At 54.4% G+C, this 22000-nt stretch overlaps 1 protein-coding gene and 1 pseudogene across 1 annotated transcript in view; both read right to left on the reverse strand.

The window, feature by feature from the left end:
- Positions 1-1515: 1515 nt before the first annotated feature.
- MOK (MOK protein kinase) overlaps positions 1516-22000 on the reverse strand; it is a 28485-nt gene continuing 8000 nt past the window's right edge. Inside the window, exons 3-12 of the mRNA XM_008154792.3 lie at positions 17239-17328; positions 15778-15848; positions 8493-8571; positions 8318-8366; positions 6240-6418; positions 5231-5332; positions 3996-4169; positions 3376-3469; positions 2069-2266; positions 1516-1988 (exon numbers count right to left, since the gene is read on the reverse strand). Of these exons, the coding sequence (XP_008153014.1) occupies positions 1908-1988; positions 2069-2266; positions 3376-3469; positions 3996-4169; positions 5231-5332; positions 6240-6418; positions 8318-8366; positions 8493-8571; positions 15778-15848; positions 17239-17328 (1117 nt within the window). The 3' untranslated portion in view covers positions 1516-1907. The remainder of the gene's footprint in view (positions 1989-2068; positions 2267-3375; positions 3470-3995; positions 4170-5230; positions 5333-6239; positions 6419-8317; positions 8367-8492; positions 8572-15777; positions 15849-17238; positions 17329-22000) is intronic.
- On the reverse strand, positions 19520-20030 carry LOC114227492 (PRELI domain containing protein 3B-like; annotated as a pseudogene).

The following is a 22000-nucleotide window of genomic DNA, read 5'->3' on the forward strand; positions in this document are numbered from 1 at the left end:
GGAAGCCCTGCTCGCCGATCTGCGGGAACCTGGACTGGCCTTGTGCACTGATGTTCGAGCCCCGTGGGCCAGGGAATCACACTGCCCCTCCGTGGAGGCAGGCTTGTGGGGACGTGCCCCTGAGGGCCTGGGGGCTTCAGAGCTTGTTTATTCCAGAGGCCAAACGCAACTAAAGGGCCTTACTTGGTGGACAGCGCTCGTCCTTCTCGGGCCTGGCCTGCTCGGAGAGCCCCCAGCCCACTGCCCCTGCCTGGGCGGCGACTGTTGCAGAGTCGGGGCTGTGGGTTTCCCGAGAAGCAGCACCCAGAGTTGGCTCTCTCAGAAAGGTACGCAGAAAACTTTTTCAGATTGGATATACTTACAGGGGGTAACAGTTTTCCTAAACCCAAATACCTGTTAGTCCTTAAATGTGCGCCCGAGAGCCTCTTTGGGGCTCTCTGGCCCCACCCCACGGACTCGGTGTGGGCCCGCCCACCTTGCAGGCCCCTCCCTCTTCAGGCCCAGCAACTGCTCACGCCTCTGGGGCACCTCCCTGGCCCTTCCTCGCTGGGCCCAGCACCTCGTTTCTGGCCTCCTGCCCGTCTGTGAAACTGCCTCTGCTCCCACATGACCCAGAACCGCCCTTCCGCCCAGCGCCACGTCCACCGCGCCGCCCCGAAGCCCGCTGCGGTCTCCCGTGGGTCTAAAAAGCAGCTCTTTCCAAACCTTCCCGAGTGAATGTCACCCAGCTCTGAATGTCACCGTTAAGCCTTGAACCGGCCCTCCCGGGGCATCTCTGCCCCACGTGGCCCCACCTGTGTCCACGCTCATGCCCGTCCTCTGCCCCGAGCCTGTAAAATGCTGATTCCAACCTGCCCCTCCTGTGGCTGCCACGTCCACCCTCCACAGCCCAGCTGTGCTGTCACTGGTTCTGCTTCACCTGCTGTGAGGTGGACGGGAGGTGGTGGCCACAGGAGAGCTCAGAGGGGTGTCAGATCTGTCTTAAAAGACAACAGGAAGATGAAAAACGAGCTCAAGAAATGTGCTTTAAACGTGAGTTGGAGAAGATGAGAAGAAGGAACACTCAATGATTAGGTTACAGGGACAAAAAGGGGGGCTCCACAGGGTCTTGGCTCTGCCGGCGGCCGGGCCCACACCCTGCCCTCCAGCGCCGCGTCTCTGCAGCGCCCGCTCCACAGGAACAGGTTTCTTCTGTGCCCAGCTTGTCGGCGCCCCCAGCCCAGCAGGAAGCGGCGTTCTCTACTCAGGGGAGCCAGCTGGGCCTCAGGAGCTCCGACGCTGAGGCCACGGGGGAGCCTGCCCGCGTGCCCAGCACCACCGCGCCGGCTGCGGCTCCCTGGGCGGCACCAGGGCACCGGGCACAGCCCTGGGCTTCCTCCCAGGGCTTCTCCAGTGAAACAAAATCAAGCCGCACCCAAGTCTTCCCAAGATCAGTCCCCCATCTGTTCACAAAAGCTAAAACAAAGGACGGGGTGGTGACCTGGTCAGCGCAAACGGTATCACAAGGAAATACTGTGACGAGGGCTATTCTTTAATGAAAGTCAGCCTATCCTCACGCAGCCACGTGCTACAGTGCTCTTGGCGATGTGCTGAAGCCCACGCAGAGCCCGCGGGGGAGCCAAGCCTAAATAACAAATATAAACTCTAACTTCTGTTTGGATTCATATAAAAATACAAAAGATTTCCTGTCCCAAAGTCTTAGGTTACAAAAGTGAAATGGCACCCTCGAGGGAGGTGGTTTTACACGTGTATTAGAGCGGAACATACAGTTCGGCTGCCTTCAGGATGCGAGCAGCGGGGCTGGCGGCCCCAGGCCATTGTGCCGCTGGCGTGTGCGCTGCGCTCCGGACGCCAGGCCCGGAGGACTGAGCCCGCACCGAGGCTCCGAGGCGAGCTGGATGCGCTGCTCAGTACCCCCCGCCTTTCCTTTCTATCGTGGGCAGGTGGTACTGCTTCAGGTTAGGCTTGATGTCCTTCTGAGCATCTGCCTGAAAAGGAAACGACAGACGTTCAGGGGAGGCCAGGACGGCGGCAGGAGCAGCGTGGAGGGGAGCTAATGAGGTGCTACCTTCTGGTTCGCGCCCCCACACTTCAGGGGTCTCAGCACCGGGACCTTCCCGCTCCCGCCAGGTCTGAACACCGTCTGCAGCGCGGGGCTGGAGTACGAGAGCTTGGTGGCCCCGGAGAGCTTCAGCTGCGGCAGCTCCATCAGGTAGGCCGGGCCCTGTCTGCGGGGCCGGCTCTCCTCCTGCTTCAGGGGCTGTTTCTTGAAACAAAACACAGGTCAGCTGAGCACACGGGTGGTGTCTCCACGGAAACCAGGGGAAACAGAGGCTCTTTGGTGTCACTTCTGCCTAAGGAACTTCTTGACCACGAGGTGCGACTAGACCACAGGCGTCCTGGCCACCCCAAAGTGAGGTGGCCCCACACCGGGCGGGAGGCGTCTGCACCTCAGGCTGGTGCGTGTGGGTCTGGCCCTGGTGCAGCCACGGGGCGGGCCGGCCTGCCTTGGGGCCAAGCCGAGGCCGTGGGGGTCCTACTGCCAGCTCCCCCGGTCAGCCAACCGGCCGCCTCCTGCTTTTGTGCGGCCGGTGAACTATGAATGGCTTTTACCTCGTTCGTAGTTGGAAATGCTTTCCTGGCACGTGTCAAGTCTATGAAATTCAAATGGCAGCGTCCACAGTTCTATGGGAATACTGCCCCACCATTCCTTTACGCATGTCCATGCGGGCAGCTGTGACGAGACCTTATGGTCGCAAAGCCTACAGTGCTTGCTCTGTGGCCTCACAGACACGCGTGGGCGTGGCCGGGGCAGACTGGAAGGTGGGCCGGGGCGCCCAGAGTTCTGGCTGCAGGTGCACGTGCGTCCCCAGCCCCAGCGCGCAGTGACACGCTGTAAAAGCAGGGACAAGTGGACGTGACGCTGAATGGCTGCAACACTGGGGGCCGAGCACATGGCGCGTGGACAGAAATGAAGGTGCTGCCCAGGGAGGCTGTCGTTTCTAAGCCGCCGTGTGAAACTCTCTGTGACGGGGGGGTGGGGGGGGGCGCGCTCGTCTGGAGCCCGAGGGGCTCACGCTCTGGCCGAGCAGACGGCACGCTCTGGGCGGTCACTGGCGAGCTGGGTCCCCTGGGCCGGTGTGTAGCTCTCTGTGCCCCCTCTGGGTGGGTCTGAGGGCACAAGGAGTGACTCCTGGGCTGGAGGAACCCCTCCGCCCCCGACTGGCCTGCTCACAGATGTTGTCCTTGACCCTTAGCTAGTGGGGCAGAAGGGTGGGGCAACGGAGCCCTCGCAGGTGGGGTTCGCTCCGACACCAGCCACCTGAGGTGTGCAGTCCGCTGCAAGCCACCCCCCGCTCACCGCTCCCTCCGTACCTGCTTGCTGCCCTCCTTGGAAATCTGCCACTTGTTACTGAGCAGTTCCGGTGCCACTTTTCTGTGGCTGCCCCGAGCCTGCTTCTCCGCGGCCCTGCAAGGGGGAAGACGGGCGCCCCGCTGAGAACCGCACACAGCTGCTGTCTGTCTCCAGGGGTGCTGGTCACGGCGCGGTCACCGCTCTACTTTCCACGCGAACTATCTGAACTATTTTTCCTTTTCTGTCTCAGCCACAGTCTCTGGGCTGGGAATGGCCCTGCCCCAGGCCCCCACCCCTGCCCCAGCCTCAAGGTTTGAGTCAGATGTCATCTCCACGGTCACACGCAGGAGTGGACAGAGGTGTGGAGTCGGACAGCTCAGAGCATGTACTGCCAAATCAGTACGCCCACGTGCTGAGACCTTACAGCGAGTTCAGCGTTCACAATGGTGCGGGCGGGCTCCGCAGTCTTAACAGAGCCCTCCCCTGCCCTGCCACGGCGCCGCTAACAGCCCCTTCTGGGAGATATTCCAGAAAAGGACAGGGAGAGCTACCAGGGACCCTGCTGGGCGGCCCACCGCATCCCCCCACCCCCGGCTCAGCAGCCAGCACCTGCCCCCCCCCAGTCATCCAGACCACCCACCTCTGTTCTTGGAAATAGGGGTGCTGCAGGGCCTGGTGGGCAGTGATTCTCTCGTCAGGATCATAGGCCACCATTGCGTGCAGGAGGGAGAGGCATTGCGGGGACAGATTGGCTGTCTGTAGAGGTATTCCTGATCCCTTTTTAAAAGGAAAATCAAAACTCATAGCTCTCGACCTGTATTAAAAGCCCAATGATAATAAACAATCATGCCATTGTCACTCTACAGGGACCTGCACTGGGGGAACAGTCTGTGACCTAAAGGGGCAGAATACGCAGGGTCCAAACCCACAGATGGTGCCACCCAAGAGTGGCCCCTCGTGGGAACGTGGACCTCGGGGGACAATGCCGGGTCAGGTCAATGCTGCTCCTCATTCTAACAGACGGCCCTCTGGGGCCGACGGCGGGGGAGGCTGTGCGTGCAGGGCAAGCCCTCAGCTGTGCTGTGACCCGCAACCTGCTCTAAGGTCTTAGACTTAAAGAAAGGGTGGTGGTGGTGAAACCTGTTCCGCTACAAATGGGAGAAAAGTACTCTTCGTCAGAGACTGACGTCACATTTCCAGCTGAGAAGAAGGCAGTAAAGTTTAAAAAAGAAGCAGAGCCGAAACCGGTTTGGCTCAGTGGATAGAGCATCGGTCTGCGGACTGGAAGGTCCCAGGTTCGATTCCGGTCAAGGGCATGTACATTGGTTGCGGGCACATCCCCCGGTGGGGGTTGTGCAGGAGGCAGCTGGTCGATGTCTCTCTCTCATCGATGTTTCTAGCTCTCTATCCCTCTCCCTTCCTCTCTGTGAAAGATCAATAAAATATATTTAAAAAAAAAAAAAAAAGAAGCAGCAAGAATCCCAAACAGCTGTCACCTCGCCTTCCCTGGGAGCCCCACTCCCCGCCGAGCTTCATCTCTGACCCACACACAGCCTAACGGTCGGGTGTCAGTGTGGGGCAGCGCTGGCGTGGCTGCTCCACGTCCTCCCTGCCCGGAGCCGGTGCCGGGGAACCTCGTCCACCCAAAGGCCTCCCGGTGCTGTGTGAGCGCAACTACTCAGCGCCAGAACCTCACTGCCAGGCCTCGGCAAGACGGGAGGAACTGTGTGATGCTTGAGGGAGAGCACCCCTCTCGGACCCCCGGGGGGCCCCCAAGGCCTGAGGGGCTGCACTGGCCCCACCCTCATGCCCCCGTGCTGCCAGCCCTGGCAGGGCACAAGTCCACACGGGGCCCCGGGAGCACGGGGCACTTACTGTTTGAACTTGGTGAGGGTCTTCGCCGCGGGGGTGCCCATGACGTCGTGGATTTTGGAGATCTGGTCCAGCTCGTTGGCTCCCGGGAAGAGGGGCTGCAGACTGGAAGAACGTGACAAGGGGCTGTGGTTAGGACAGTCCCCTTCCTCCTGGCCGTTCTTGACACCGACGTCCTGTAACGTCCTTCCAAATTAATTCATGGCATTTAATTAGCACAAGAGAAAGGGTGGTCTGTTGGCACTTTTAGCGTCAGTGAAATCGCAACTCAGCTCTCAAAAACTAACTGTTATTAATATGAATGATCTAGAAAGGTGTGAACACACGTCTGCATTCATGAAGCAGTCAGCTGAGCAGGTGGGAGTGGACCTGGGTCCCTGCCTATGCTGGGCTCTCCGTCTGATGCATCGCCCAGACATTAAATGCACCCCAGTCCTTAACGCACTGTGAGCCTGGGGGTGCTGCCCCACCCTCTGCGAGGGCTGCTTCCCCTCGACACCCTCCTTGCCTCCTCCCTTCTTCCCAGGCCACGCTGCCTCCAGCGGTGAAGCACGAAGGCGGGGCATGGGGCTGGGAGGATGGTGAGGACTGGGACTGTGCCAGGTGGCCAGAGAATCCTGCTGGATGCATCTGCACCTCCAGGGCAGGGCTGGGGCCATGCTCACCCCCACCTCACCCCCAGACCTCCTGTCCCCTGCCGGCAGGCCCCCCAGGTGGCAGTAAGCACATTTCTACTGGGTTCCTAGCTTGGTAATCGATCATGTCACTGATGAAACTGAAAGCAGAGGCCCAGGGCTGGGCTGCGAGTGTTCTGTTCCCCATCACCAGCAAGTAGGAAGAGTGCTGGCAAAATACATTCTGGTGAGTCAAAGGCAGTCACAGCCTCAGGATGACTGGGAAATGGCGCTGTAAAGGAGGGCCTGGCGGGAGGCCTGCCGTGGGACCGCGTCAGCACGTGTACACAGCGGTGCACTGGCCCGGGCGGCCTGCGGACACGGGGCCGCGGCTCTACCTGGTGATCTCGTAGAAGACACAGCCCGCGCTCCACAGGTCCATCTTGTGGCTGTAGAAGCCGTCGGTGAGGAGGCACTCGGGGGCCCGGTACCAGCGGGTGGAGATGTATTCCGTGTACGGCTGCTTTGAATAGACACTCCGGCAGGACCCGAAGTCACCTAATTTCAGGATATCCTGCTGCAGGGGGAGAAAAGCAGGGACAAATGACGTCTCACAGAGTCGCTGCTGTAATATAAGGCATCTCAAATGTTTATGCACTAACGGGAAAACACTAGCATCTAACCTGGCTTGTAAAATGCCAGGTACCCTGACCCTGACCCTGACGGTGAGGAAGAGGTGCTTCTATTCAGGGGAACATGTTTCACACGATCTCCCAATGTCTGCAGATCCTGGGAAAAGCCAAGTCCCAGTGTGAGTCTACGAGCGAGTCGCACACCACAGTCAGACGCCCCAGCCCACTCGGGCACGTCAGACAGACCAGGGAGACGGGTTTCGGGATATTCCTTCCATTTCCTTCACCCCTCACGTTCGGTAACAAAATACATGCTGCCAATGACTGCAGCCTCTGGCATGTACGCTACCGCGAACACTAAACACAGCCTATCTCTGAGCCAGAAGACCAAGAGGCCCCGCTCTGCCGCCGTCTGCGAGGTTGCCATTCCCCAACCGGTCACGTCAGGCTCTCAACAAGAAAGCGTAAGGCTGATAAAGGGCAGGAAAAATGCAGTCTGGAGTGACAAAGCAGGCATCAGGCCTGGGCTTAGACATGGCACGGGTTTCAGAATTATCAGACGGAATTTAAAGTAACCATGACTGCCCTGGCCGGTTTGGCTCAGTGGATAGAGGGTCGGCCTGCTGACAAGGGTTCCAGGTTCGATTCTGGCCAAGGGCACATGCCCAGGTTGCGGGCTCAATCCCCAGTAGGGGGCGTGCAGGAGGCAGCTCATCAATGATTCTCTCTCATCATTGATGTTTCTATCTTCCTCTCCCTTCCTCTCTCAAATCAATAAAATATATTTAAAAAATAAATAAAATAACCTGATTCACCTGTGAAGGGCTCTAATGGAAAAAGTAGACAACATGCAAGTTCAGGTGGGAAATGTCAGCAGAGAGATGGAAACTCTAAGAAAGAATCACAAGGAAACACTAGAAATTTAATAAAATTAGCAGAAATAAAAATGACTTTGCTGGGCTCATTGATAGACCAAACACAGCCAGGGAGAGAGAGACTCAGGGGGCTGGGAGACAGGCCAACAGCAACAACCCGAACTGAAAGGCAGAGAAAAAAGAACGGAAAAACAGAACACCTAAGAACTGTGGGACGATTTCAAAGTGAAATAAGCCAGATCAAAAAAAGAGTACATACTACCTAATTCCATTTCTAGAACATTCTAGAAAACGCAAACTAATTCTATACTAACAGAAAGGCTGTCACTCTGCCGGGGGACGGGCAGGAGGACACTTTCGGGGTGATGGGCTTGTCCATCATCGGGGTTGTGAGGATGGTTTCAGGGGTGAACACATGCGCCAAGGCTATCAAGTGGTCGCTTTAGTGTGCAGAGGTTTATGGCTTTGGAGGGAGACAGACCTGCCCAAGTCCTGATTCTCCCACTTCTATATTTCGAGTGTTTGCGGTGATCATGTGAATGGAGTTTGTTTTCGTACATAGTCTGAGGAGGGTGCCTACAATTATTTCCTTCCAGATGTACAACTATATTGATGACATTTATTAAATAAACCACTTTTCCAAACTGCATGAGGAGACAAAACCCTATTGCAAGCCTGGTACCCAGTTACTGGGACTGAAAGCACACCAGTGAGAAGTCTTACATTCTAGCCCTGGCCGGTGTGGCTCATGGATAGAGCGTCGGCCTGTGGACTAAAGGGTCCCGGGTTCAATTCTGGTCAAGGGCACATGCCTGGGTTGCCAGCTCGATCAATAATTCTCTCTCATCATTGATGTTTCTATCTCTCTCTCTCTCTCCCTTCCTCTCTGAAATTAATAAAAATATATTTAAAAAAAGTTTTACATTCTACCTTTATTCTGATATCAACTTTTCGTATAAAAGCCCTTACCTTTATTAATATATTTTCTGGTTTTACATCTCTGTGAAATATTCCATTTCTGCATTCAATATAAAAGGAAGGATAAAATTAATTGTACCTCGTTCATTCAAATGCCTTTACATTGCATCCCTAATGACTGTTACCACATCCCATTACCACGGAGCTGCGCGTCTCCGGAGCGTACCTGTGCATATGATCGAGGGCCCTGCACAGCTGGTACATATAGTGTACAACTTTTTTTTCTGATAATGGATGTCTTCTCCCTGTACAATCAAGGAAATAGCCAAATACGATTACTAATGGTCCTTGGACCCTCTTCTGAAATAAAAAGCAGACTCTGTTTTTATTTAATTCTATGTGAAAACCTAACTTCCTCTGTGAGAAATGACCTGGAGCCGTTTTACAGGAAACACGGAGTGTACTACAAAAGGAGCCCCTCGGAATTCCACCTACGGGGACCAAGTTGCAGGAATCCCGGTGCTGGCGTTCTGAGGCTGGTGAGAACCGCGTCAGTAAGAATCACAGGCGGCCTAGTCTGCAGCCTTCCTCCAGGACCCTCCTTCCACCTGCTGCCTGGGGGCCATCAGGAGTCACTGGTGAACCCAGTTTGCCTGGGGCCCTGTCTGGTGCAGCTTTCCATTTCCAAGCGGGGAGGTCACAGGCTAACGAAGTGCAGTTGTTTTAGCCCAGGAAGACCTGCAGCCCCCAGTGGAGGAGCCCTCTTCAGGGCCCACCTCCTTTCCTCCTGGGGACCCCCACCCACTCGCACCCTGGCACCTCCCCACCCTGGAGAATCCCTGCTGATGGAGCGAAGCTACTGATGGAGACGGGCGCCTTGTCTCTCTCAGCTCTCCTGACCAGGGAAGTTTTTCCAAGTTAATGTTCTCATTAGGGAGATTCTAAAGAATGTCACGTTCAGTACTAGTAATGTGAACACAATGCTTAACTACGGCTTTGCTGTCAGGCCTCACTGAGGAAATGTGTGCCAGTGCAGCCTGCACTGTGACAGGCCAATCACCCGCCCCCCCCCCCCTTCCCACATGGGACCCAATCCCCAGGCCTGTGCCTGGCCTTGCTGGTCAGTCTTGGAGTGCACACTGCGTCCACCATGGCACAGCCAAACGGCCCAGAGGCCGTGTCCCACGGCACCACGCGGTGCTTTGCAAAGGAGGGCCTTGCATCACGGCCCACTGCTCTGAGAGCGGTCAGCGATCGGGACCGGCAGAGGGAAGCAGGTGAGACGTTAGACTCAGCGAGGAGCCTGAGCTGTGACCGCACCCCCTCTCAGCAACCACGGCCACACCAAGCACCGGTCCTCCCAGTTCGGCTCTTTGAAGCTGCTCATCTTAGGCAAGTGCTATCTCACTTCTTTGAGATTCTATTTCCTCACCTCTAAAGTGGAGCTGGCTCCACCATGAACTGTCAAATAATAACAGCTGTTAAAGTTTGTTGAAGGCAGCGAGTCAGGCACGTTTTATTGGACTCTCACAGCAACCCTCCGAGTTAGAACTGATCCCCCCATGAAAGCGCCTGCCCGACCTCCCGGCATCCCGTGCACGCGCTGGCTCTGGCCGGTGTGCTGCTCCTCCACGTGGGAGGTCCGAGCTGCGGCAACGGAGCCAGACGGCTCCCCCGAAGCACCAGCTCTAGAACCGCCAGGACGGTGCCACTGGCACAGGGGTAAAAAGGTGACGCCACCCACACTCTGAACGGCAGACTGACACGTACAGAAAGCAAAGCCAGCCATCACTCTGCGTCCCGGGAAGTGTGAGGAGCCCGTGACAGACTACCTTCACCCCGACTTTCCCTTGTACACGTGCACAAAGTGACACGGGAACCGGCTAAGTAGATCCCAAAGGGCTCTCTTCTAACATCGATAAAACTCCGATCGCTAAGCGATGAGAATGCTACGTGTCAGAGCTGAATTGGCAATGTTTTTTGTTTTTTTCTCTCTCTCGGTACATTAAAAACAGTGGAGTGCATCGTACAACCAGTGGGTCAGATTTGATGAAATAGAAACACACAACTGAACGAGTCTGACACAGTCACGCCAGGCGGAACAGTCAGCGGCTGCGTGGTAACCCCGCACACGGCCCGAGCTGCCCATGGAAATGAACCGTCGCTACGGCCATGGTTACAGCAAGCTGGCTTTACCTTTTCCCACCTGGTTCATTCCCCAGCATCATGGGTTTATTTCAGGATGCCCGCCCCACCCACAGCCTCTGAAGATATAACCCTAAGGTGACCGGGCCAGCCCACTGGGCCTGCAACAGCCCACGCTCCACAAGGCGGCCCGTGACTGGGATTTCCACACGGGCTCGTCTGCTGACAACGGAGGGTCTCAGGATCTGGGGGGCCATGTCTCCAAGAGAGGAGGAGGGGACCATGTGGCCCGGGGACCGTACGGCCTCAGCAACCGGAGCTTAGCTGGCCCCACCTCCCTGGAGCCTGTCAGCTTTCTCACATTTTACAACATACTCCTGCCTCTGCAGGTGAACCAGCAGAACGGCGTGACTTCTTCCGGTGGAAACAGTCTAACTATGACACTCAATGTCCAAAACATCATCCAGGTGGATGATGGGCATCTGGGGACACCAACGATGGAGCTGCCAGGACCCCACTTCCTGGAGGCCAGAGAGCTAACACTCCAGCGCAGTCCGACACTCAGAGCAGCAGGTCTGTGTCAGGCGAGCAGCAGGTCTGTGTCAGGGAGCACGGACAGAGGAGGAGGAGCCAGGGCGAGGGGCGAGGGCACAACTAGCCAGCCATCGGAGTGCAGTCACTGGAAGCTGACAGGAGGCCGGATCACACGCAGAGCAGGCAAAGAGCAGGCCTCTGTGATCCGGGGAGAACCGTGCCTCCCTCCTCCAGATGTTCCAGAACAGCCTTTCCCACGGTGGAGGGCACGAGTCCAGAGCCATGAGCGCCAAGCCCCGAATGAACAGACCAGGTTACAGCCAGTCTCCATTCACCACGTCACTAACTCACTCTGATGGGAGCACCCCGAAAATTCCTCCCGAGTGCCCCCTCCTCACTCCTCTCCCCCTGGCACACCCCCCAGACCCGTCCCACCCACCGTCTAGCACGCCAGGCTGAAAGCCAAATGACATGCCTCCGTGTGGGGCTCCAGGTGTGGTCTGACCCACTCGTGAGAGACCCTCAGCCCCAGCCACGAGCTGAGGAGAGGAGGGGAAGGCAGAGGCCCCGAGGGTGCGGATCACGGCAGGCAGCTCCCGCCCGCAGCGGTGGCTGGGCCTCAGCAGCCCAGGGGAATCGCTTGGGAAGCTACTTCCCAGAGGCTCACCCTAGACTAGAGGCTGTTGCTTCAGGCCTCTCCCCCGCCTCCCCCCGCCCCCCTTGCCCCGGCGATTCTGTCAGCTCTGTCCCACATAATAAAACCCTTCGGTTAAACTAGCAGGAATGCACGCTATTGTCTGCAACGAAAAGGGATGACCCCTACATCTGTGTCCGGTCCCTTTCTTCTTTAAACCGCAGCCCGACAGCCCCTACAGGTGCTCCTCAGAGCACAGCCTGCACACTGACGCCGGCCTCGGGACCCCCCAGTCTGAGCGGGGACCACGAAAAGGAACAGCAACTGCTTGGCAGCTTGGGCAGCAGTGCAGTATTGCTGTGACATCCAGCACAGGGCCCTCTTCCTGGCAATTACTGCACTTACAAATGGTTTGGTCACAACATAGTAAAAAACAAATCTGGTTTTCTGCTATAGTTTCAGAAACACTGGTCTAAACACCAATCAATATATACCATCCCCCTGGTTTAAACATTTTTTTTTTCTTAAAAAAACTGATATCAGAGAGAGGAAGGGAGAGGGAGAAACAGATCGATACATCAATGATGAAAGAGAACCATCCATCGGCTGCCTCCTGCACGCCCCCTAGTGGGGATGGAGCCCCAAACCTGGGCATGTGCGCTGACCGGGAATCAAACTGTGACCTCCTGGTTCCTAGATCGAGGCTCAGTCACCAGCCAAGCCTCTCTCCTGCTTTAAACCCCACGGAATCATCTGAATCTTACCCAGCCCGGCGACCCTGTGAACCTCATTTCCTACCACCCTTCTCCTGTGTTGGGGCCACAGTGGCCTCTTACCTCACGGTGGCCTCGGGGCCTGTGCACCAGCTGTGCCTCTGGACCGCAGCGGCCTGTGCCTCTCACACCACTGGGCCCGTCTGGAGCTCTGGATCACTTCCTCACGGGTTTGCTGTCTCTCCCCTCACCTGTGAGCTCCCCGGGGGAGGGGGCTGTGTCTGTCGTGCTCCCCCTGGGTCCCCACCTTGAGGACAGCCCAGGGCCTGTCACGGTGAACGAGGACCCTCTCCTGCATCTGCCCAATGCTACCCTCTCCAGCTGAGCCCACAGTCACCTCTGCCTCATCTGACATCTACGGGAGGACGAGAAAACGACCCAGGCAAGTCACTCCCTCGTGATTTTGCCTTTATACAGTTTTCTCTCTACGAGGGACTATGCTCTCTGCATTCAAAAATGCATCTTCTCGGGGGTATAGCTCAGTGGTAGAGCATTTGACTGCAAAAATGCATCTTCTCTGCGGCCTCTCTCCCTTTGCCGGCCCCTGACACTGCTGTGCACACCGCAGACAGCTCTGCAAAGGCTGAGGAACAGTCCCTCGGTTCACTGACTGGTTCCAGCATTTAACGGTGCGACTCAATGTTCTCATTGTCCAAGAGACCAATTTAAGTGAAATGAATCCTGATCCTACTAGAAAAAGCTTTAGTGATTGCTTTGATTTTCAGTGAGTCAGTGTCATGGCAAGAGCAAGCAATGAGGAAGCGTCCAGTCATTGAGGCACTGAGCTAGGGCCAGGAGTAGGAAGGCCAGGGTGGCAAGAGGGCAGCATGGTTACGTTTCTGAGTCAGACCTGACTTTAAGTTCTGGCTCTGTTACTTATGAACCACTTAACTGTGGGTTACCACTTACTCCTTCAAGGCTCTTTCCTCATCTATAAACCGGGGATGATGATGAAAGTGCCAACCACTGAGGGCTGCCCAGAGGCAGTGTGTGGGGTGAGTAAGAACACTCACTCGGGAGCCAGCCTCAGTTCAGACCCCAGCTCTACTGCTTCCTAGGTGCAGAGCCTTGGTCAGGTTCCCTACCTCTCTGTGCCTCAACGTCCTCATCTTTAAAATGGGGACAAGGACAGCATGTGCCTGACGGGGCTGTTGTGAGGCTAACATGAGTTCATTCCTCTAAAGTGCTAAGAACAGTGCCTGGCATGTGGCTAGCATTCATGAACTAGTAGCTACTACCAGTCCCTGCCTTTCATCGATGATCTAAGGGAGACTTTTTGTGTTCAGGTTAACAGCTCTGAAGTCAGGATGCTATTCCAGCACCTAGTGTCTGACATATCGCTGCTGCCGCTCTCCCAGGTTCTGACACCTCTGACTCCAGGCCGCCCTGACCACCGAAGCACCGTCCTGCTGGCGGCACCGTGTCTGTGTTGTGAGTCAGTGGCCCCTCATCCACATCGCACAGCCTATTCCACAGTCTCCCCCTGGAGGCAGGTACTGGAAGAAATGGATGCAATTTCCCCAATGATACAATTCCCCTGCTGCTGAAAATTAGACACTTACTTCTGAACAAAGCTTTCTCAAATGTCTAGATGCATAGAAACTTGCCGGAAATGACTCCTTGGCCTTGAGTTCTGAACTACCCACTGTAGGAAGCAACGCGAGACACCTGTCTCACACCGAGAACTGCCCTGAGCCAAGGAAGCGGTTAGGCAGGTTCGTCCCAGAGTAAAACCTGGGCTCACTGGCACCAACGTTACTGTAAGGGAACTGGCGAGGCCGTGTTGATTCTCCCGGCTGCATGGGCTCCCGCCTGCACTCTCTTAGTTACACACGCAGAGGATGGAGTGAAGGGCCAGCAGGTGCTAGGAAACGTAATCACGTGGTAACACCTCATTTGCCCGGGCCCATGAGGGGCAAGTGAGATTCCCAGGTAAACGAGTTTACTTCTTGAACGTCAACTTCTCTACTGCAATCGTTTTAAATGGGACTCTCAGAAACACCGGACTCACTTTCCTGCCTCTCCTCTGTGGTGGCCGCCACCGCCCACCGCGGGGCGTGCCTTTTCTAACCTGTCCTGTGGAACCCGGAGACTTGCAGCTGTTCGCCCAGATGGCTCTCAACCTCTGTTGTTGTTTTCAGAATCACGTGTAAGTTCTATACCCTCAGCCTCCCCCAGGATGGACTGTCCCCTGTCACTTTCTGCTATTGCTGGTGTGCCAAGTTCTAGAAGCTCCTTCTAAGAGCTCTATTTTAAATAGGTTTTAGACTAAGAAGCCAGATCTAACTCTGTTAGAATTGCATTTAAAACAAGATTAAACCTATGAGTAAAGTACACACGTTTTATAATTATAAGAAATACCCTAGAGTCCCAGATAGACATCTTCTATTTTCCCCAAAAGATCCAAAAGCTTTTGCATCCAAACATTTTACATCAACTTTTATGCATGTAGGAAAATGTGTCCACGTATTTTAAATCACATGTGAACTCTGCCAGTGAGCCATGATGCTGTTCCCACTCTCCCGCGTCATAAAACACCTGTGTGTGCACTCCCCACGGGCGTGCTCAACGTGGGTGTCCTCGCGGCAGGCGCGGCGTGACTGCGCTTCTCCAGAGCACGCCTTCCGCCTGGGCGGATCCGGCCGCTTTAAAGCATCTATGGGGCTGCCGCAGACAGTCCATCCCAAGCCATAAGCAGGTCCTCACGTGACATGAGGAGGTTCTTTTCTTGCTTCGGCCCCTAAGCATAGTGTGACCTGTGAAATGCAGCACTTCCTCCGGGCTTTCTCAGTGATATTTACAAGGCTCACTTGTCCTGACATCTAACCAACTGTGAGGTCACACGCCCGGGACAGTTGTTAAATGTGGGCCAAACATCTGCCTCCTCCTCTCCATTCCCCTCAGGTGACCTCTGTAAGCCTCCAAAGCCAGCCGACTGGCCAGCGCCCACCCCCCCCCCCACCCCGCCCGCCTATGCTCTCCTAAACAGGGCTTCATTGTTCACGACAAAGTCAATGAATGAGCACCCTGTCTGTCATTCGGGAGACTGTGGAAGGATCCAAATATAAGGAGGTTCCCTTGCATGTGAGGGATTCTTTGGGGGGCGAGCCCCGCCTTACTCTGAGGCAAGAACAGAACGTGGATCGGCAGCAGAGCCCGAGGGAAGAGGGACCCTCGCAGTGGGGACCCACAGTGCGGAGGCCCCAGCTGTCCTGCGCGCCATCCTCCTCCCCACACGCACAGCCAGGCTGGCGGCTGGCAGCCTTCCTTCTCATTTCATTTACCAGGGAAACCCCTCCCGGCGGATGGTCATCCCTGTGTTTATACTTGACTGCCCCCCAGTGCACCGACTTTGAGCACCAGCAAGTATGAACTACAAGCTTTACAGTCAGTTCTTACATTAGCTTTCAGATGATTCTACGTACCTCGTATCAGTTCATAAACATTCATGTCCATAAGTTCACATATTAGCGCAAGAGAACCAGATTTTCTGTCACTGAAGGAGAAAGCAGGTTTTTAAAATGTTTTCTCGTGTCTTAATCAGAAAATATAATCAAATATTTAATTCATCTGTAAACATTTCGTGTAAAGATAAAGCACTCCCACATCAGACAAAGCCTGGAGTGCAATGACTGAAACAGAAGTTATATTTCAGGTAAAATTAATTTAAAATAATAGTAAAACCCTGCTTTAAGCACAAACTCTAAAAGCCCTCTCCCCATTTTAAAGCCTCCCCTCCCCATTTTAAAAGGCCCCTCTTGACAATATAAAATTAACTCTCAAGAGAGAGAAGAAATGAGGTCGGGGGCGGGCCAAACAGAATAACCAAGGAGAGAAAGGTTTAATTCCTGCCTGCAACTGCAGTCTTAGTTTTAATTTACCTAAAGCACCGCCATGTGACTCATTACCACGGGGTGGGGTGGGGGTGGGGAGAGGTGGGGTGGGGTGGAGAACAGAGTCCAAACGAGTCAGGGGAAGCGGGAGAAAGATGAGTGGCATCGCCCCTGAGTGACATTTTGCCCAGAGAGGGGACAGAGGCCTCTGTCTGCGCCGACAGCTTCCCCGGGGTTCAAGTAGCCCTGAAAGGGACCTCTGACCCCGGCAGGGCAGCCCGTGACACCTCAGGCTGCTCAGGGTGGGGCCCCACTGTCTCTCAGGGCTGTCAGGAGGCCCTTCCATTCTGGACAGAGCGCTTTCTAAAGCGCACGTAAAGCACCTTCCCCGCAGGCAGAGTCGTGACTGTCACACGCAGACTGTAGTGTCTAAACGCAGCCCAAACCGACGGCTCAGCACACGGCAGGCCAGGAGGCCGCACGGCTGCGACAAGACAGTGGACACTGAGTGTAACACGGTCCGGTCCTCCGATGGGCATCTGCCGCACCTTAGCTGTCAGAGACCACGGTTTCTTGGCAGGTTTTAAAGGCCACGCCACCTTCTCAGGGATCAGCACCGCTGGCCCAGGGAAAGAGGCCCGGAAGCCCGGCTGAGCCCCACTCTGGGACAGTGCCTGGGGACCAGCTGTGCCCTGACTTCCGAATGGGTAGGTGAGCCTTATGGAAACTGTTCTATGGTTAGACCAGAAATAAAATATCCCTGACCATACCGAGAGAGGCTCCATGAGTCTGCAGCGATGAACAGATGACTGGTAGGGAAGGGAAGCCAATCTCCCCCACTACCCCCCAGACACGACCCAGACCCAGCGGGCCAGGTCGGAGTTCACACCTGAGGCCTCCGGCGCCCAGAGTCACTTTACGAATCAGGTACACAGCTGACTCTCTGGGCTACAAAACCGATATCTATAATGCCAACCGTGATTTTCTTTCTTAAAAAGAGATTTAACCATTATCATCAAATTTGATAAATTTTAAAGGCCCGAATATACTTACAAAACCACTTCATGCAACGTAAGAATGTTTGGGTGTGGATTCAGGCGCCTCAGTGCTTGTATCTCTCGGAGGTTGTTCACTTGCTCAATACTATCGTGTAGGCAAAAACAAACAGCTAATTGATCATTCAGGTCAACTTTAAAATCTGGGCTATTAAATCATTACTTATCATCCCTGATCAAAACTGACAAACTCACAAATACTTCAAGCAAGTCAATCAGGTTTTATTTCTCCCATTAGCAGTAGAAATTAAGCATATCGTGTTTGTGCATTATCTTATAAAAATCAAGATCTTATAGCATTGGATATAAATTCAAATTTTTCCCATCTAAGCTCCTTGGTAGTTTCTTTTACTATTAATAAATATAAACAGAGATATTAAAATTTCCTATTAATCAGTTTATGGGAACTAACCAACTCACAATGTAAAAGCCAGGTAAAAATAAGCATTTTAAATTTCCATGAACAGACCCACCCTTCCTTACTTAAGGCTGTCATTTTTTTCAACTTCCTTCACCTGGTGACAGGTGCTCTCTCAGCAGGTGTGTCTATGCAGCCTTTTCTTTAAGAAGACAGCTCCACAGACACCCTGTTCACACCCCAAGTCCATCAATGCAAGTGCAACAGCGGCCCAGGGCCTGAGGCGGCCACGCTCTCCGCACAGAGCCTGAGGGAGCCTGGTCTCCCTCCCGAGCCTGGGCCCAAGGGCTCACATCCAATGAGGACTCAGGCATCAGACACTTTCATATCAGAGGTTCTGAAAGGAAGTGATTGTGCGAATCTTCTTCCTTTGAACTGGTGAAATTCTGTTAACGGAGAGTGAAGCTCGGCATCCTGCTTAGTGATGTATCCAATAGTAACTGTTATTGTAAATCAACGTGGCTGAAAACGGAAGTAGCTCATGCTAGCCAGCGAACGGGAGCCAGCTATGTAAGAGCCTCAATCGTCTGTGTGTAAGGATATTTTAAACTAGACGTTCAGACCCTTCTGGCATCACTGCCCCGTTCCCCTCACACCCAGGATGATGTTCAAACTGTTAGCAACTTGTGCGCCATGGTCAACAAACAACCAGAAAGGACACAGCCCACAGCTCAGGAAGAGGGTCCGAAAGGGGCCCACTAGGTGCTGGCAGACGGCGGTCTGGGAGTGCTGGGCAGGGTCCAGGCACAGGGCAGGGAGGGCGGCACCCAGAGGCTCAGGACAGCAGCTCCTCACCACCCGGGACAGGAGGCTTCCACTCTTCTAATCGAGATGGGGAGTCTTCCAGAACTGGGTCCATGTCCTAACACTCACCCATGATGGGTAGATTTTATGATATGCAAATTATATCTCAATAAAGCTTTTTAAAAATCTTATGTCCCCTTTTATTTAGAAACCCTGAACCTTTCTGTTTTGATCAAGTCACATAGCCTTTCTTTGGCTTATTAAAAAAAAATCCACCTAAAATACAGTTGCATTTAAAAAAGTAACAAATAGCCCTAGCTAGTTTGGCTCAGTGGATAGAGCAGGCGTCCTCAAACTACGGCCCACAGGCCACATGCGGGTGTTTTTGCCGTTTTGTTTTTTTACTTCAAAATAAGATATGTGCAGTGTGCATAGGAATTTGTTCATAGTTTTTTTTTTTAAAATATATTTTATTGATTTTTACAGGGAGGAAGGGAGAGGGAGAGAGCTAGAAATGTCGATGAGAGAGCAACATCGACCAGCTGCCTCCTGCACACCCCCTACTGGGGATGTGCCCGCAACCAAGGTACATGCCCTTGACCGGAATCGAACCTGGGACCTTCCAGTCCGCAGGCCGACGCTCTATCCACTGAGCCAAACCGGTTTCGGCTGTTCATAGTTTTTTTTAAACTATAGTCCGGCCCTCCAACGGTCTGAGGGACAGTGAACTGGCCCCCTGTTTAAAAAGTTTGAGGACCCCTGGGATAGAGTGTCGGACTGTGGACTGAAGGTCCCGGGTTCAATTCTGGTCAAGGGCATGTACTTCGGCTGCTGGTTCAATCCCCAGCCCTGATTGGGCCCATGTGGGAGGCAACCAATCGATATGTTTCTCTCACATCAATGTTTCTCTCTTTTTCTCTCCCTTCCAGTCTCTCTAAAAAATCATTGGAAAAATATCCTCAGGTGAGGATTAACAAAAAACAAAACAAAACAAAAATAAGTAAATATAACGCCAGGCAGCAGGGATCTGGGGGGCTGGGTGCTGTATACCAGCTTCCATCATCTCTACAAATGCTGCCGCTGCCATGGTGTCCTCATGCTCCCCTTACCGAAGCTGTCAATGCTCAGCCTCAGCACTGACTCTATGTATGACCCGGCCATTGCTCCCCGGCCCCCATTAGCATTTGAAGATCCGAACTTGCCATCAGCACTTCGGGGTGACCACTGAGAATGCCTCCTTTCACAGTGATGATGGCCTCTAGAGTTGAAATAGTTTTTCCTGCGTCCTGAGGATGTGGTTTGTATATGTCTCTCATCTGCTGAAATCCTATTTGTAAATGAATTATCAGGGGGTTGAAGTTCCATTGTTTCCCCAGAGTCAACTACAGATGGTCCGGCACAGGTGCGTTGTTCCTGCCGCACTGTCAGAGATTTCACCGTGGCAGGCGCCCCCACTCTGTGCCAAGAAGCCTGTGGCTGTGCAGCTTTCCCGAAGGGGTCAGACGTCTGTCCAATACGCCAGCTCCCAGCACACCTGGCTTCACAGGGTGTGGGCATTTCTGCTTTGCAGCTGTTGGAACAGTTTCCCAGGGGTGGTCCAAGGCGTGCCCCGAAGACCAGATCTTCATGGTGCCGGCGACCTGTGCCACGTCCGGGTGGCGCCCTATTTGAGTCTTCAGCATTCCGTGCCACCCATGTACCGTGATGTTATCTGCTGTTCCACTACTTCATCGCACTGTCAGCTCTTTACCACTCTGACTGATGCTGTAACAAACATCACACAAAGAAGACTTCTAGGCCCAGACGATTTCACTGACGAATTATTTCAAATATTTAAGAAGGAAAGACTCTTGCACGTTTCACAAAAGAAGAGATGAGCTGCCAACAAGCAGGGGACCTGCAGGCTGGGTCCCACGCGGCTCCACACCTGCCAGCTGGGTGACCCGGGCGGTTGGGGACCTTCTCTCTCTAGCCCACGGCCCCCCAACCTGACAGAAGGCCGCCGGCACCGTCCCCAGAGGGCGGCAGCGAGCACCAGTGACAAGGGCAGCGATTCACCAGGTCTGGGCATGGCGGCAGGTGCTTGGTGAGCGACCGCTGTAGTCACCTGGCGTGACTTCCTGTCACTGCTACTCATTTCTCACACCACCCACACACATGCAGGGCCACTGAGACAATGAGAAGTCGAGCAAATGGATTTTTAAAGGACACAAAGTTATTCTTCCAGTGGATAAGGGTAAGTTGTTTAACAATGAGGGTAGATGGTCCAGGTTTCTCACTGTAAAGTTACTATCTCTTCCTTTTTATTTTCTCCTAGTGGCCCAGCATGCGAAGTCACGTGCAGTAGGCCGCCCGCTGCTGCTGAGAGAGCCGGCAGGAGCCATGCCACTTCTGAGGAAGGTGAGAGCGAGCCGCCAGCGCCCACGGGAGGCGGGAGCGAGCCACCAGCGCCCACGGGAGGCGGGAGCGAGTGGCCGGCACCTGTGGGAGGCGGGAGCAAGCCACTGCTGCCGCCTGCAGGAGCCAGGGTGGGGGTGGGGGTGGGGGGACCGAGAGGTGCTCCATGCATCTCCTGGTGACCAGTCATGCACGCAGCCCTGCCCACCTGCGTGTGCCTGCTGCGCATGCAGCCTCCTGCTGATCGGTCGTTATGTGTGAGGGCATGACAACCATTTGCATATCAGCCTTTTATTATATAGGATTCTTTAGAAGCAAGCCACTTATTGCTGTCAGCATGTGCTCATGGTTATTTGAATAGACAGACGGCTGGGTAGAGGGTGGAGAGAGCGGGGTAGGGGGGTGGGTAAATGGGCCCGTGCACACACACACTGGCTTCGTCTCCTGAGGAAGCCTAGAGGCGGTGACATCCCAGGAGCCAGGAGCACACCTGGAACAAAGTCTTGTTCCCAAGTATCTTTCTCCAATAAAGGGCGGCAAGGCTCCTTGGAGACATGGAGGTCCTAGGGGCAGGGAAAATCCAAGATGAGCTACAGAACCTTGTGGAGCCAAAGGAATAAGAAAAGGGCGGGCAGCAGAAGAACAGAGCCACCCTGGAAGAGCTCCCGTGGCCGGAGCTGGGCTGTTTATTAGATAAGTAACGACAGCACTGGATTGAACGTATGTGTAAGAGCTCACAAGAATAAACCCAGAGTCCGGTTCCCCTCGGGTCTGGTCTGCACGGCTGCGGACACCTGTCCACATGAGCCTGAGGTGACCACTCAGCTACACGTCAGCCACCAGCCGCCAGTGGCCCAGGTCCACGCTCCCTTCCCAGGAAAGCAACATCCCACAGTGTGGCTCACACTGCAGACACCTCCCCACGCACCCAGACTCGACAGCAAAGCAAAGGAACAAATCCTGTGGTACTTGATTAAAAACCTTTACTTATGGGTTTTTTAAGGAAAAATGTGTTCTAATCAACCACTTTCAAAGTGAAGGCCAAGAGCAAGAATTGTTCTCAACTACATCAAATGATGACACATTCAGCAACGAGGCTGCCGTCTGTTGAACAGTAAGCGCACGCCCACCTTGCTAGCTACTTCCTAGTCCCGTGATCGGCAAACTGTGGCTCTCGAGCCACATGCGGCTCTTTGGCCCC

Source organism: Eptesicus fuscus, chromosome 5, assembly GCF_027574615.1.
Source record: "Eptesicus fuscus isolate TK198812 chromosome 5, DD_ASM_mEF_20220401, whole genome shotgun sequence".
In the NCBI taxonomy this organism is placed as follows: domain Eukaryota; kingdom Metazoa; phylum Chordata; class Mammalia; order Chiroptera; family Vespertilionidae; genus Eptesicus; species Eptesicus fuscus.